This window comes from Vidua chalybeata, chromosome 1 (assembly GCF_026979565.1).
Source record: "Vidua chalybeata isolate OUT-0048 chromosome 1, bVidCha1 merged haplotype, whole genome shotgun sequence".
Taxonomy (NCBI): domain Eukaryota; kingdom Metazoa; phylum Chordata; class Aves; order Passeriformes; family Viduidae; genus Vidua; species Vidua chalybeata.
In genome coordinates, this window is record NC_071530.1 from 139863211 (window position 1) to 139877768 (window position 14558).

The following is a 14558-nucleotide window of genomic DNA, read 5'->3' on the forward strand; positions in this document are numbered from 1 at the left end:
TACAGCAGTATTGTAATTTCTTCAAAACAATGAATACAGTGTATTGATCGTTACTGGATAGACAAGTTCACAGACATTTCTATTGCTTTCCATCTTGTGGTCCCAGCAATGTATTTCTTTCTTCCCCTAGTATTTTTAGTTCTAAATACCTCAGTTCAACTTTTCTTCCTAGTTTTGGTTTGTTTTCAGTCAAAAATTTTAAAATATAACTTCTTTAGTCTAACCAATTCTAATACCTATTATTTTTTTGTTATTTCACTAGAGTAAGTTGCTTTTAACAGAAGAGGCATTTATTTATAATATCAGAACCAGCACTTCATTCTATTACAAGTTTTAAAAATGCTTTGGACAACTAGAACATAAGACCCCTTTCTGGGCTAGGAGAGGCAACTACATTAAAATATTGCTTAGACAATGGCTGGAGAGTCTTTTGCAGGCCACTTGCAAGTCAGCCCTGCTCTTCCCACAATCTAGCCAAAACAAAACTGGTTACACTGGTGAGGCTCCAGTAAGCCCTGTTTAGAGGCAGAATGTATTAGCTCACACAGTGCACTGCTCATAGCATGGCTACAAACTTCTGGATGATGCCAGAGCAAATTTGTATCCATACAGATCAGAACTACAATCTCAGATTTGCCTTAAAAACCAGAAACCTTTGAAAAACTATGCAGAGAACATACTTTTAAGGGATTAGTGACTTCCTGTGCTCAGCTCAATGCACAGCTGCTCTTCCTGGCTTGGGACAGAAGGCAGCTAGAACACTGCAAACAGAAGTTGCTTTGCATGTAACAAAAATAGTACTTTATTACCACACAGCAAAGAATTGCAACACTACAAACATGAAGTCACAATCATTAGCAAAGTAATTATTTTGATTAACAAAAGGGATTTTAAAATGCTTTTTAACTAGAAAATGAAAAGTATGTGAGATTAATCCTTTAGGCTGATGGTACTGGATAACAAAACCAGGTAATACCACATTTTTGTGATTAAAAAAAAATTGTGTTTTAAACTTATTTCTGCTAGAAATGAAGTAAGTCTTCCCTGCTATTTGCCTTATAGTGTAAACTAAGCCTTTTAGGCTTCCAAAGCTTTGCTACTAATGCATTTAACCTGCTCTTCAAATTTTTTAGGAAGTGTGAAACAATTTGGACAGCAATGACAAATTAAACCTGACCTCAGGCAGAACAAATCTTACTAGCCAGAAGAACCATATACCAGGCCTGGTTTGGAGACCTCATAAGATCATCTGCTCCAACCTTCCATGGGAAAGGGAGCCTAGATGAGATTATCTAGCATTCTGTCCAACTGCATCTTGAAAACCTCCAGCAACGGGGACTCCACTACATCCCTACTGAGGCTGTGCACTGATTGATCATTCTCACTGTAAAAAAATTATTTTCTTCTATCAAGATGAAATGTCTCTTGGTACAACTTGTACTTGTTAATCCTTCTCCTTTCCATGTGGAGGAGAGACACTCCATCCACTTTGCAGCTGCACTCTAAGTACCAGAATATTGTGATGAAGCCCCCCCAAGCCTTCTCTTATCCAGGGAGAAAAGAGCTAACTCTGCCACTCCTCCCACATAGAGCAGGTCCTCCACCCCTCTGATAATCTTCATGGCCTCTTTTTGGACCCTCTGCAGTCTGCCCACAACTTTCTGGAATTGTGAGGGCTGCAACTATAGACACTACTTGAAGTGCAGACTGACTACAAAGTAGAGTGGGATGATCACATCTTGGTCTCTGTTAGCAGGGCCCTGCAGATGCAGCCCAGGATCTGATCTGCTGCAGTCACACACTGCTGACTTGTGGTCAGCTTCTCATCCACCAAGACCCCCAGGTCCCATTCAGTGATGCCGCTCCCCAAGCACAGATCCTGGCCTGTTCTGAGCTCTTTGGTCATGTTGTCCCGGGTGCAGGACCTTGCACTCGTTAAACTTCATCCAGTTCTTGCTCTCCTGCTCTCCCAGCCTGGCCAGGTCTCTTTGTGAGATGTCTCTCTCTCCCTTCTGACATGCTCACCTTGCCACCAGCATTCTCATCAATAAACCTTGTGAGGCCGCTTTCAATGCTGTTCTCTACATCATTTCTGAAGATGTTTCCTGGGGGACCCATTTGTGCCAGACTGCCATCCTTAGTAAAAACCAGTGATCACCACCCTCTGAGTGTGGCCCATGACCTGAATTCTTATCCACTGCACTGACCACCCATCCTAACTGAAGCTTGTCTGTTTGTCTACAAGAAGGCTGTGGGAAAAACAACATGTGTAGATTTTCATACTTCTGGTAGATATAAACACATGTGATTGCTTTCTGAAACAAAAATCCCCTTGCAATTTTTTTTCAAATTACAAGCAGTGTTGTCGCAGTTCTCAATTGCAGGAGAGCATCTTTGACACTGAACATTCACATTCTTCAAATTTTATAATGGTTATTTATTTAGAATAGTTTGTTGTTATCTCTTCTAAGTACGCAACTGCCTTGTTCTATACAAGTAACTATTAATAGTAATATAGTTCTCATAAGTAAACTTTAAAAAGTTAATAAACCCTGTTCACTTCAAGCCACTTTAGATAAGCTGTCCAAGCCCTTGTATGCTGCCTCAAGCATTTTAAAAAGTTACCATTTCTCAAAAAAAAACCTTGCTATTAATGGTAAAGAAAACAAGTTATTCAGTTCCATGAAGAAATTATTTCTTTTCAAGTAACTTAAAAAAAGTTAGTGTTATTCCTACTCTGAAAGTTCCACCCAGAAAACACAGACTTTCCTTTTTATGGAAATTACAAAATCTATTAGCTTCCTTTACAAGAACTGTTAAAAGCCAGCTCTGGCACAAGCAACAGGCACTTGATAGCTGCTGGTTTGCATCCAGTGTGAACTGGAAACCAGGTAACTGGGAACAACGAGAATCAGATCTCTTGGCAGTAGATGGCCAATCATTTCTCCTTCCAAAGCCAGGTTTAGGGCTCTGCAAGACAAGCACTGCTAACTTCTCTATGGCTAGAGGAAGAAGTCAGTTAGCACACTGAGTTTCTGGATCATCCCTCCACCAAAAACCCACCAGTCATACAGCAGGAGCAGGAGATTTTGTGTTCAGTGCTGGAAGCTTGTATTTGAGAAATGACCGATGACTAGCTAGATAGCAGGCTGTGTGGTGAATTGTAGTGACTTTACAGAAGATAAATACTTGCATCTGCTACCTCTGCATCAGAGAAAAAGCTGTTGGCAAGGGGCAAGGCAGTTAGGTACAGCAGTATTCCAGTCTGTCATTATCAGATCTCAGAGTGAGCTCAGTCAAAAACTCTGTTCAGATCAACCACTGATTACAAGTAATCTACTACTTTTCACCCTTCAAGTTTTAGCTTCCTGTAGGTTTCAAGCAACTTACTCTATTATCTTGCTTATACCACATCCTGTTTGATCAGCTGTTTTAAAGATGTACTTTATTACTTTGTAGTACAAATACTTTCTTATTCAAGTCAGTTATTAACTATAAATACCATCCATAAAAGGTCAAGAATTTAAAGAGAAAACATTATTTCTATCAGTTTGTCTTTCCACAGGGTGTGATGAATTAGTGAGGAGATTGTTCTAAAGGAAAAGCTCATGAGTAAGCTTTCTGTTCTCCAGCAAATATTTCCACTAACATTCTATGAAGGGTGGAAAAAAGCAATTAGCCCACAAGAGAAGATATGCACAGCACTAGCACAGTTCTGAATTCTAGCTGTGTATCACTCACAGGATCACCAAGTGGTCTGTGTGCAGTGGATTAAGGATACAGTGTCTGGTGGATATCAGGAGGGAGCCTGAGCACTGCTGGGTGCACAGCCTCCCTCACAGTTATCAGCTGCTCAGAATGACAGCCTGCTTTCAGTCTGTGACTCAAAGACTCCAACTGCCTTAAAACCTCCCACTGCTTATCTAGTTTGAGAAGTCTCTGAATAGAATAACAGGAGTAATGTCAAGGTAATACAGCCCTTAAAATAAAGGAGAAAACAATTATTCATGTAACAAGCAAAGGAAACTCTCCTTTATCCCGAAAACAAAACAAACCTACAAAATTTGAGGCAGAATAATTAGAAATCTAGATCCACCAGTCTGCTACAGAGGAAGAATTGAAGGATTTGACCACTTTGAAAGGTATAAACCTCCAAACACAAAAGTACTACTAATCTGCTGATCAAAGAAACACTAACCCAAATAAATGAACAGAATGAACAGAACAATATAATACCACATTAAACTTTATGTAATGCAAATCACTGAAGCTGTAATTTCTAACTGCGATTAGAAATCTGTCAGGATTTAGTATCAACTACAGAGCATTTAAGAAACTGTTCCAGGGTTTTTTTTTCATGGATCAGCAAGTTAACTAGGATAAAGGCAATATTAAAAGAATGTAAACATCTCACAAACATAAGCTATGCATAAGGAATGGCAAAACAGAATCAGCCAAAATATCTCTGCAATAATCTAAGTTTCCAAAATTTATAACCACAAGATGCATGTGAAAAGCACAATTAAGATATTAGGAAGAAGGTAAAGCAAAATCCGTTACTTTGACTAGCAATTAGGGCTAAAATCAACTGAATCCAAGTCACTAAAGTGTCAAAGACAAATTACCAAATCCCCTTACTGCCACTCATTATTTCAAAACATTGGTATCTGATTCAATTTGCAAAGCACTGAGAAACAATGCTCAGCACATCTTCATAACACTTGTACTTGCTGGGGCAAAACAATAATAGAAATCTCAGTTTCTTATTAATACACCTGTCACCATATAAGCTCTTCTGGTGGACACTATTTCAACCTAATATTAATGAGGCAAGCATTACGTTTGTATGAGAATTATTACAAAATGTCAGAATACTTGGAAAAAAGTACCTTTTGTATAATCAACAACAGCCTCCAGTGCTGCTATCCTGACATCAACGAAGTGCCCGTATTCTGCGTATGACTTGAAGAGAGCAGGATCACTTGGGACATGACCGTTCTTCTGAAGCACTCGAATAGCTTTTAAACAGCTAGAAATGGTAGAAGAAAATATACATCAGCTTTATGGAATACCAGCCAAGAAAAATAAAATTACTTTCTTCCAAATCAAGTACTGCAAATCTTATGAATTATGTTATCCGTATTAACATGATTAATGTGCTACTATTACTTTCACAGCATTAGCATATAGCTCTTATTATCTCTGAATTAGGCAGAAACACAAACCAAATTTTCCACCCTGACAAATCCATTGCTTGGTTTCAGTACAGCCATGATAACTCAGAGAAAAAACATAGCTCAGATGATGTTGCGTGCCTTACAGTTATTGTTACAAGGCAAAACTTTCATAAATGCTCTTCTTAAAGAGACATGGGAAGATCAAATTATGACTGCTACTAAAGGTTTACATTGACAAAAATTAATGCTGAAAAATAAAGCAATCAAGAAAAACTTGCATTATCAGCTTTTCAAACTTGAAAGGAATTTGACATTTAAGATTAAGACATACAAGCTAAAATCTCAAAAGCTAACTATAGAAAGGTACATAAAACCCAAGAAAAGTAGTGTCATTAAACCATACCTGACTGTGATAGTATGTCTGTAACTGGGAAGAAGCTTCTCCATGTTCAGAAAACGGGTAATTTCCTCAAGAATAAGTCGCACATCAGGATTTAAGTTATCCAGTGTTCGAACTTCATTGTTCACACTGACTGCAGGAGTCACAGAGTTGGCTAGGGCATCAATCAGTTCAGCACGATAGTAGTTGTCTGAAAACTAGATAAAACCAGTATTTAACACAAGAAAATATAATAATATATATCCTTTCAAAGCTAAGAAATGCTTAAGCCCTGTTACAGAACAGATCTTAAAACCAAGACCATGGGAGAAACTGCGTAAGAAAGGAAAACGGGAAAAAAATGGTACTGAAAATCATACCATTAATCCAGCCAGCAACTTCATGAGCTTCTGAAGCGAACCAATAAGCTCACTGCTGCTTAGTGAAAAATACCTTACTTCTTCATCCACCCCTATTAACTGGGCTCATAGTTTCAGCCCTTCCATTATGCTGTCTTTTGCATCTGTTGGTTGTGTTAGTAAGCAGCAAAACATATAAAAATAAAATTTACAAAAAGCAGAAAGAAGTACTGGATTTGAGTATTAGTTACTTTAACCTAAACAAACTCAACATCTGTCAGTTCCAGCAGAAGATGTCAAACACATGCAGAAGGGACACATGGAAAGGTGAGGCTGAGATGTCAGCACATGTCACCCTGTTCTGTGACTACTGATGCTTGCATTCAGGTGTCCAAGTCCCTACCTCTCCCCCATCCATCACCCTTATTTCAGTAACAAGCAGCATGTATCTTGTTACAGTATGTGTTCTACACACAAGAAAAAATGAAGTTTAAGACACTTTAGACTGGTTCTACTTCACTTTGGATACTTAATTGGGAAGATTGTGCTAGGCTCCTAGCTACAGAGAAGGAATTCTGTATAATCTCAGGACCTTAAAGGTCATTTAATCATCCTTCAGAAGTGTCTGTTTGGAAGGAACTTGGCGTGACAGCATTTCCAACTCAGAAGGTTCAGTTTAGTGATGGAACAACATAAACCTGTGGTTCACCTGTTATTTAACCAGATGAAGACAATCCAGTTATGTGAGCTACAACTGATACAGTTGTATCAGAACACAGACCACAGAATTCCAGTCCTGTATAGCATTAAAAAAGATTATTTCCTTTCCTTGCTCTTTCAAATACTCCTCTCAAGGTGAAATAAACATCAAAAAACTTGTGCTTAACTTCCCATGCTACATTTTCTCCAAACACTTGGGTCTTTTGAACAAAAAAGAGTAAAGCAAGAAAAGTATGTGTGCAAATGAAGATAAGCAGGTCCTTAGTAACAACAAGCACACAGAGCTTTGAAACATAGAAATGTCAGCTACAGAATATTCTCTAACATTTACTGCATCACCTTTTCATCAACTCTGAGCTAGGTATTTGCAGTAGTGGCATCAAACATCATGCAGTGTACTAACTAAAACTTTTTTCACAAAAAAAAATCAGTAAGAGATTAACATAAACACTGTCTTTACCTTATTCTTCCTGTTATCGTTGTACTTGATCAAATCCAAAATAAACATTAAAACCTCCTTAGGACAAAGGTTGTGAACATCTCTCAGAAGGGCCATGGCAACAGGCATTGTCTGTGTAATAAAATTAATGAATATCACTCTTTACATTATTGAAATGATAGTTACACCCTGAAAAGAGGTACAGCCTGAAAATCTGCAATTAATGAATTTACAATAGCAGGTGTCTGAAAAGCTGTATTTACATACTTTTTGAAAGTCAGACCATGTACTGTATAATTTTCAGATCAAATAAACAATGTAGTTATTGCTCAGTAATTAGTCACGGTACATACATTAAAAAAACAGAAAGTATATCCAAAAAACAGACTCTCAAGCCAAGACACTATCAAAAAGGTATCAAATGAAAAACAATGAGACACAGAAAATGATGAATTTCTTTTGAGATAGACACTGAATTTGAGTGTTTCCATGTGAACACGATGTCTAAGCTTCCACTTTCACTGGGACATACAGACCCAACAGGGTCAGTGAAGCCTGAAGAATTATTAGCCAGACAGCTGTTATTCTGATTAGGCATTTGTTTTAGATTGAGCTAAGCAGATCTCTAGGCTCCACTCAACACAGATTTAAGAATCTTACTCTAGATCTACAAACTTGGCACACAGCATTAAAAAGGGAGAAAAACGTAAGATTCAGTGGTAAAGAATGAACAATGACAAAAAAGGCACAAAAATACGAAAAAAAGGTCCAAGAACGACATAAAGGATGAAACAGTTTTGGACAGAGTGAAAAAACCAAACTTTGAGTCTTCTGTAAAATCAGTAATATGAAATCTATGAAATAAGAACTCAATCACCCAGTCAAGTGAATGTCGAGAGAAAAACATTGCAATTAATTTTATTATCCAATGAACAACCAAAAACTATAGGTTTCAGCAAAAAAACCTGTGCTAACACCAAAATAAACAGCAACAGTATGTGATGTTGACAATACAAAGAAGAGGGCAAGAAGGATTATGCAATGTCTTGAACTAAAAAAGTCCATGAATTTAAGAGTTATAAGATTTTACTTGCTGTATGGTGTAACTGCTATTAAAGAATAAAAGCAGTTGCTGAATTCACCTAAAAGAAAATTAGTATCCTCCTTACAGTCCTATTTAAGAATGAGCTCACAAATAACTGCAAGTAATTATATAATAATATGTAATTCTCCATTCTTCTGAAGAAACTGCTAATTTAACTTCAGCTAATCAGAAAAAAGTAGCTAAGAATTTGTTAATTGATTTTTTCATAAGATGAGCCAAACTGAAGCCATATGAGAAAGAATCAGTTACTTTGATTTTTGTTAAAGAGGAAATCAGGTTTGTTCTAGCCACATTCCTGTAATTGTCAATTGTAGGAACACTTTTATATTTTTGACAATTTTTAAAAACATTCATTGAGAAAAATAAATTTTACCTTTTGAAGAAAGTAGCTCTGAAAGTTCATGAAGTTGTTGGTCTTCACAATGTTTGGACAAGTCTTACAACAAAACATTCGGGTAAAGAGTGACTTCATGGCTGGTGGTCCTGTCCACGTACTTACCATGGAATTTGCAATCTGAATAAGTAGGGGGAAGGGAAATCATATTAACGTGACCACTGCAAGTTTAGTTTGGCTGTAGAAAATACACATTTCCCATAATCAAAAAGAATAATTGCCAAGAACATTCTCTCCTTTAAATAGATACTTACTTTCATGAGTGTATTATTTTATATTAGCTAAGTTTTCACTGTCATTCCCAATATATCTTATCTACATTAAAGGTAAGTTTTATGGAAATGGTTCCATTTGGAAGACATCTACAACTAACTATCCTTCCATGATAAACTTCTGTTCTTAATTATTTTCTCTTTTATATATTTTAGATTAATATTCTGTGTTTCCTAAGCCAAGTTCTCTGACTCTACGGAAGCCAGTGATGGAAGGGGATTTTGCAATACCAACTTCCCAAATTTACCCTGCCAGTAACCTCAGCCTAGACTTTCAAACAGGCCTCAGCCACCCCAAGAATAAAAGACCACCCCTAAAGTTAAAGACAAGGCAGCTCCCTCTAACTTTAATTGTCATTTATTAAAGACTGTGCACTGAGGACAATTTATTGCTATAGTCTGCTTTGCTGTATGAAGCACTGAAAGCCTGCAGACTTTCAGTCTGTGAAGAACACCTGTGCCTGCTGATGGTTAATCTGCCTGACGTGTGTGCACACAAAAAAATGGGACCAATACACCCTACAATGCAGCAGGAATTCCCATTGTTACAGACCCACCACAAACTAAGGAAAAATCTGTTGTTACAAAGAAAAACCTGAATTTTATTATTTCCTTCTAAATTATGCAGCTTGTTTCAAAGGCTATTACATATGCAGCAAGTGAAGAAAAAGCAAGAGGCTATCTGAACATGCACAGCAATCCACTTCTCCATTGCTTTTGGAGAAGTGTTGTGCTTTATTACTAAAAAACATTTTTCCACTAACTCAGGCTTCAAAGGAAAGTCAAAAAGGGAAAATACTGTAATTGATCTTCCCCTTGCAACAACTGAAGTGTTTGAACTAAAGATGCAGGTACAGCTTTTTCTGAAAGCTACAATAACTCTTCCTACAGAGGAAGATTAATCCCAAAGATTGCTTAGAAACCAAGATAAAGAACGTAAAACTACAAATATGAAATTTGTGTAACAGTGTCCAATAAAATTCAATCCCCAAAATATCAAATTGTACTATGTTTATGAGATATTCACTATTCCATTAATATCACAGTATACATTTAAAAATATTAACTTCTTATTGTAAGCATTTAATTTCACTAAATCTGTAGACGAACAACTACTTTCAATTAAAATCAAGAGTAGTTAAACCATCATCTTTTCAGTTTTTTTTGGTCTTATGTGTTGTGACTCATTTGAATTTCTCTTTACTGACAGAATCTGATTTTTCTACTTAGTCTGCTGGGACATTACACATTCTGAACTGAATGTAATTGCAGATTCCCTATACAGTAGCACAAATGACCTGTGTTGCATTATTTCCACTTAAAAAGGTAGGAGGCACACTCCATTTCTGCATCATTCAATTCAGTACAGCATAAAAAGTTAGACTAAGGTTTAACTCTCACGCACATTTATGAAACTCCTCAACATCTGGGAGGGAGAAGTTTGTGATGGTAGTGTTCCTATTGCAAAGTTTATAACACATCACCTACACTACAATGAATCTGGACTGGAATATCAGTGTGGGTACGCTCAGGAATTAAGATTGTGACATTATTTTCTCCTTTCTCTGTATTTGTTATTTATCCTGAAGGACTCAGCACAGCATGTGTCCACACATGTTCACACATATCTCTTAATTTATCAGTGAGGATTTAATATGTCATCTGGATACTTCACTGCTGAGAGACTGAAGTTCTTTTTTACAATGAAGTATATACCAAGAAAGTATAGCAAATTCACTTTGACAATTGCATTGTCATGTATCATTTCTCTGTACCTACATGAGTGCACTGAGAATATTTGACAACAGTAACTGCAACCCAGCTAGAAACTGTAAATCAACAAAAAAGAACCCTCCTCCTGAATAATCATGAGGGACTTCGCTTTTTTCAATAGAGAATACAAATCCTGCGTATTTATAACCTGAGAAAATTAAACTCAATGACAACAGGAAGTTATTCTTATTAATGTCCTGATGTTGGAATCAGTAATAGAATGTATTACTTTCCTCCCAGGTAAATTACATAAACATATCTAAAACTTTGCTCTGCCATGCTCCTTCACCTTGATTTAATGTCACAGCCATACTTTTTACGTGCCTTATTATCTTCTTTTCTGCAAGTCAACCACCTTATCCACAGACCCAAGATTTTTCATACAATTACAACTGAACAAAACCAGCAATGATTATCTGCAGCCCAGTTGCCTAAGAAGTTACAGTAAAGATAGAAAAAACTATAGCATTAAATGTTGCAACAACTGCTCTTTTAATATTTACCTGTGGAATATATACTATTAGATATTCCAAGTGAATTTGTTATGAAAAGCACATATTTTAAGTCACATACTGGCAGCACCAATACTAGAACGTACATTAGCAGTTTCACATCAGTGTTTCATAATATTAAAATAGTTTGTCAAAAACACTCAGATTTTGATTTTCAAAATATGGCTGAAGGTTTTATTTCTTTACAGGAACTAAATTATTCCCAACAGGTAAACAGCAGAAAACAAGCTATATGTCGATAATCTGAACTCTACAAATTGTCAATCAATATGTCTTCATGTGCATAAAAGTCACTATTGTGCCATTTTAGAAATTCTTGTTCTTCTGTGTTTCCACCCACTTGTTGTAAAATTAGAGGTTTACTAATTTCAATTCTTAATGCTAATTTTAGGTCTAAGAAAAAAAAAAATCTTCCCTTTTCAAGGCAATTATTTAGCTTTTTAATATTTAATTGTATCCTAACTTGATGTTTATTTTGTGACCCTATTCAATCTGAAATGATATAGAGTAGCAATCTCAAGCTCAGTTAGGAAAAGATGAATTTCAGCACTTCAGAGTTCTCAACAGACTGGCCAAGGAACTTCCCACTAAAATAATAAAAAATATACTTTGGTTCTGAAAAAAAGTAGAACAACAGTCTTTTATTTCGGCCACTTAATGAAATCTGGAAAAATCCCTTGTGGTTTTCATGTCTGACATCTCAATTTTGACAATTATGAAAGTCTTCTGCAGTCTCCATTTACAGACTAAAATAATACAACTTTCCTTTCAAATCAGTCATGTTAAAAATACTTGGCAAATACATTTAAGAAGCTAAATCTCAAGCCAGTTTAGGAACTGTGATGAGTTTTGACCCATTTTCAGCCATTTACAAAGTCTAGTGGATTTCCTCCCTTACTCCCATCCACACAACCTCACCTTTGCAAGGCAGAAGCAGGCCAGCATTCTCACGCGGTAGAAACACTGCTCCTGTTCCAGGATGTCAGTCAGCGCAAGCCGGGATGCCGGAGTAGGGAACTTTTCCAGTGCCAGAATGGCTTCTTCTTGTGCCACCACATCTCTCTCATATCTCAGCTGATACTGCCACATGAAATCAGACTGCTCAAATTCCACCTTCCTCAGTACTGACATATCGGGATCTATTCTTATCCAGAGCAAGGGGGAATCAGCACTAAGACAGACATAAAAACATAAACAGTTTTACAAAATTTCAAGACTATAGAAATTCTAAAGATCTTCTAACTTGTTATGAGTTATTTGTAAAGTATTTAATTTCAAAGAACCATAACAAAATACAGGTTAGAGAGAACTTTTGAAAGTCTCCTGCTCCAATCTCCTGCTTCTAGGATGGCAATTCGATAGCCTCCCAGGGCAATCTGTCCAAACCTCTAATATGTCAAAGTGAATACAGTGGTTTAGGATTTTTAACCGACAGATCTTTGATTATGGTAAACTACTGTATGATCCCAGTATATTTAAATCTATTTGCTCAGATGCTACAATTTTCCTAACTGATAAGCACTTTATCACCTTCTAAAGGTTAAGACTACCAAAAAAAAAAAAAAAATCCAAGAAAGAAAATCTGGTGGTAAATACAATTTTTTTTATCAATAGACGTGAAACTCCTTTATGACCCCTCACATACTACGATGTTGAAAGCTGACAAGGGTAACCATGAAAATGATGATAAAAATCAGGATTAAAGTTATCCTACAGATAAAATGACTCAGTTGTATTACACCCAAACACACATTTTATACTTTATTATTCACATGGCACCGTGACTGCAGAAGTGATTTATGGGAGCAATAAGCACAAATTATGCAATACAGTCTCTTACTCATTTTTCCATATAAAAATCACAAAATCAAAATACCAATATGGCATTAGGAGAGAGTTTGGACTGATGAAAAGTGCATCATTATAAATACGATCTGTATTTCTGTATACGTTTGTTGAAAATCCAGAATTACCACCAAGTTAGTAGGTAGAGAAGAAACAACAGTGAAAGAGTGTATACACAAGATTTAGAAAATAGAATGTGTATTATCATACATGCTTGGAGCAGAAGAGCCCAAACTGGATAGCAGAATAACCACACCACAGATCTGATAATCAGATAAAGTGCAAGTGTCTTGCATAAAATCCTATCCCAGTTCAAAGGTCATTCTAAGATCACTGAAGTCTCCGCTCAGGGTAACGCAGCAGGGACCTGAGCATAACTGATCAAAAATAGTCACAAATATTTAGGGTAATTATCCTTCAAGACAATTAAATGATTCATATGTCAATGAAATGTCATATGGAAATGTCATATGGAAATGATAGCAACGACTTCCTCAGTGTAAATATGTCTTACAAAATTTTTTCTCATCATGTATTAGATGAGGTTAAATTTATTAGAATCTGCAACACTTTTAAGATGACAAGGCATCTATCCTTCTTCAAAGAGACACCACTGCCTTTCAAGAGCAATTATTTACTTCCCTCAGCCAGAAAACAAGGTGCCAACACCTCCACTGTCTCTGAGGGTACTACTGGCTCCAAGTCAAGGAGGGTAAGGCAGGTATTTACATTGAGCAACAATTTGCTTCCGAAGAGCTTAACAGCTCCAACTGAAATTAACGTCAGTGTGGATTTCAGTATGAAGCACTTCATCATTATTTTAATCTAGAGGAATTCTTTTGTAATTACAGATTTCAGGAACCTGTCTGTATTAGTGGCAGTTAAATGGTCTTCATCAAGATCCAATAAAAATTGCTCTCACTTTGTTTCAAACAAATTCTTGTTTACATTTTACCTATGAAGTTAGCTGAAAGGTATGATTGGAAATGTGTTAGAGTCAAGTAATTTATTATCACCGTACCATGCTCACTGAGTTTATTGGTTAACCCATACTTTTTACACTTCGCTAGCATTTCCCCAGCTACTGCAGAAAAGTTTCAGTAAAGACAGAGAAATGTGGGATAGTCTTGAAAGTTGTCAGTCATATAATAAAGTACAACTTTATTATCCAATCTTTCAAAATAGCATGATTTAGACAAGGGGAAGATGGCTCAGACTCACACTGAGAAACTCCAACAAGCCAACTTACTCCATAGCAGAAAGGTCCATGTCCACCTCTTCTCCATTCATCAGTGGAATCTTTTTCTTCTTATTTCTATTAAAAAAGAGGGGGGGAAGTATTACTTAACAGACTGGCAAATATATGTTTATAAATGAAGTTTAAGACTGCAAAAGTACTCTATGCATTTCACCACACAAAAGCATAATGCTCTCTCCAGCAAAAAATATTCACAAATTTGACCTATCATCCATTTCTATAATTTTTTCTCCCACTATTTTTACAATTACACATAAACATAAGAGTTTGAGAAGTAGAATTCAAAATAATTATTAAAATGCATTATAAGATGGAGAGACTCTAT

The 14558-nt window shown here is 36.4% G+C and overlaps 1 protein-coding gene across 3 annotated transcripts in view; it reads right to left on the reverse strand.

Annotated features, from left to right (window-relative positions):
• The window catches only part of TAF2 (TATA-box binding protein associated factor 2), a 61026-nt gene that overhangs the window by 19836 nt on the left and 26632 nt on the right, over positions 1 to 14558 (reverse strand). For all 3 annotated transcript variants that reach the window (XM_053946010.1, XM_053945992.1, XM_053946000.1), the window contains exons 15-20: positions 14225 to 14290; positions 12049 to 12301; positions 8553 to 8693; positions 7096 to 7206; positions 5581 to 5774; positions 4890 to 5029 (exon numbers count right to left, since the gene is read on the reverse strand). In XM_053946010.1, the coding sequence (XP_053801985.1) occupies positions 4890 to 5029; positions 5581 to 5774; positions 7096 to 7206; positions 8553 to 8693; positions 12049 to 12301; positions 14225 to 14290 (905 nt within the window). The remainder of the gene's footprint in view (positions 1 to 4889; positions 5030 to 5580; positions 5775 to 7095; positions 7207 to 8552; positions 8694 to 12048; positions 12302 to 14224; positions 14291 to 14558) is intronic.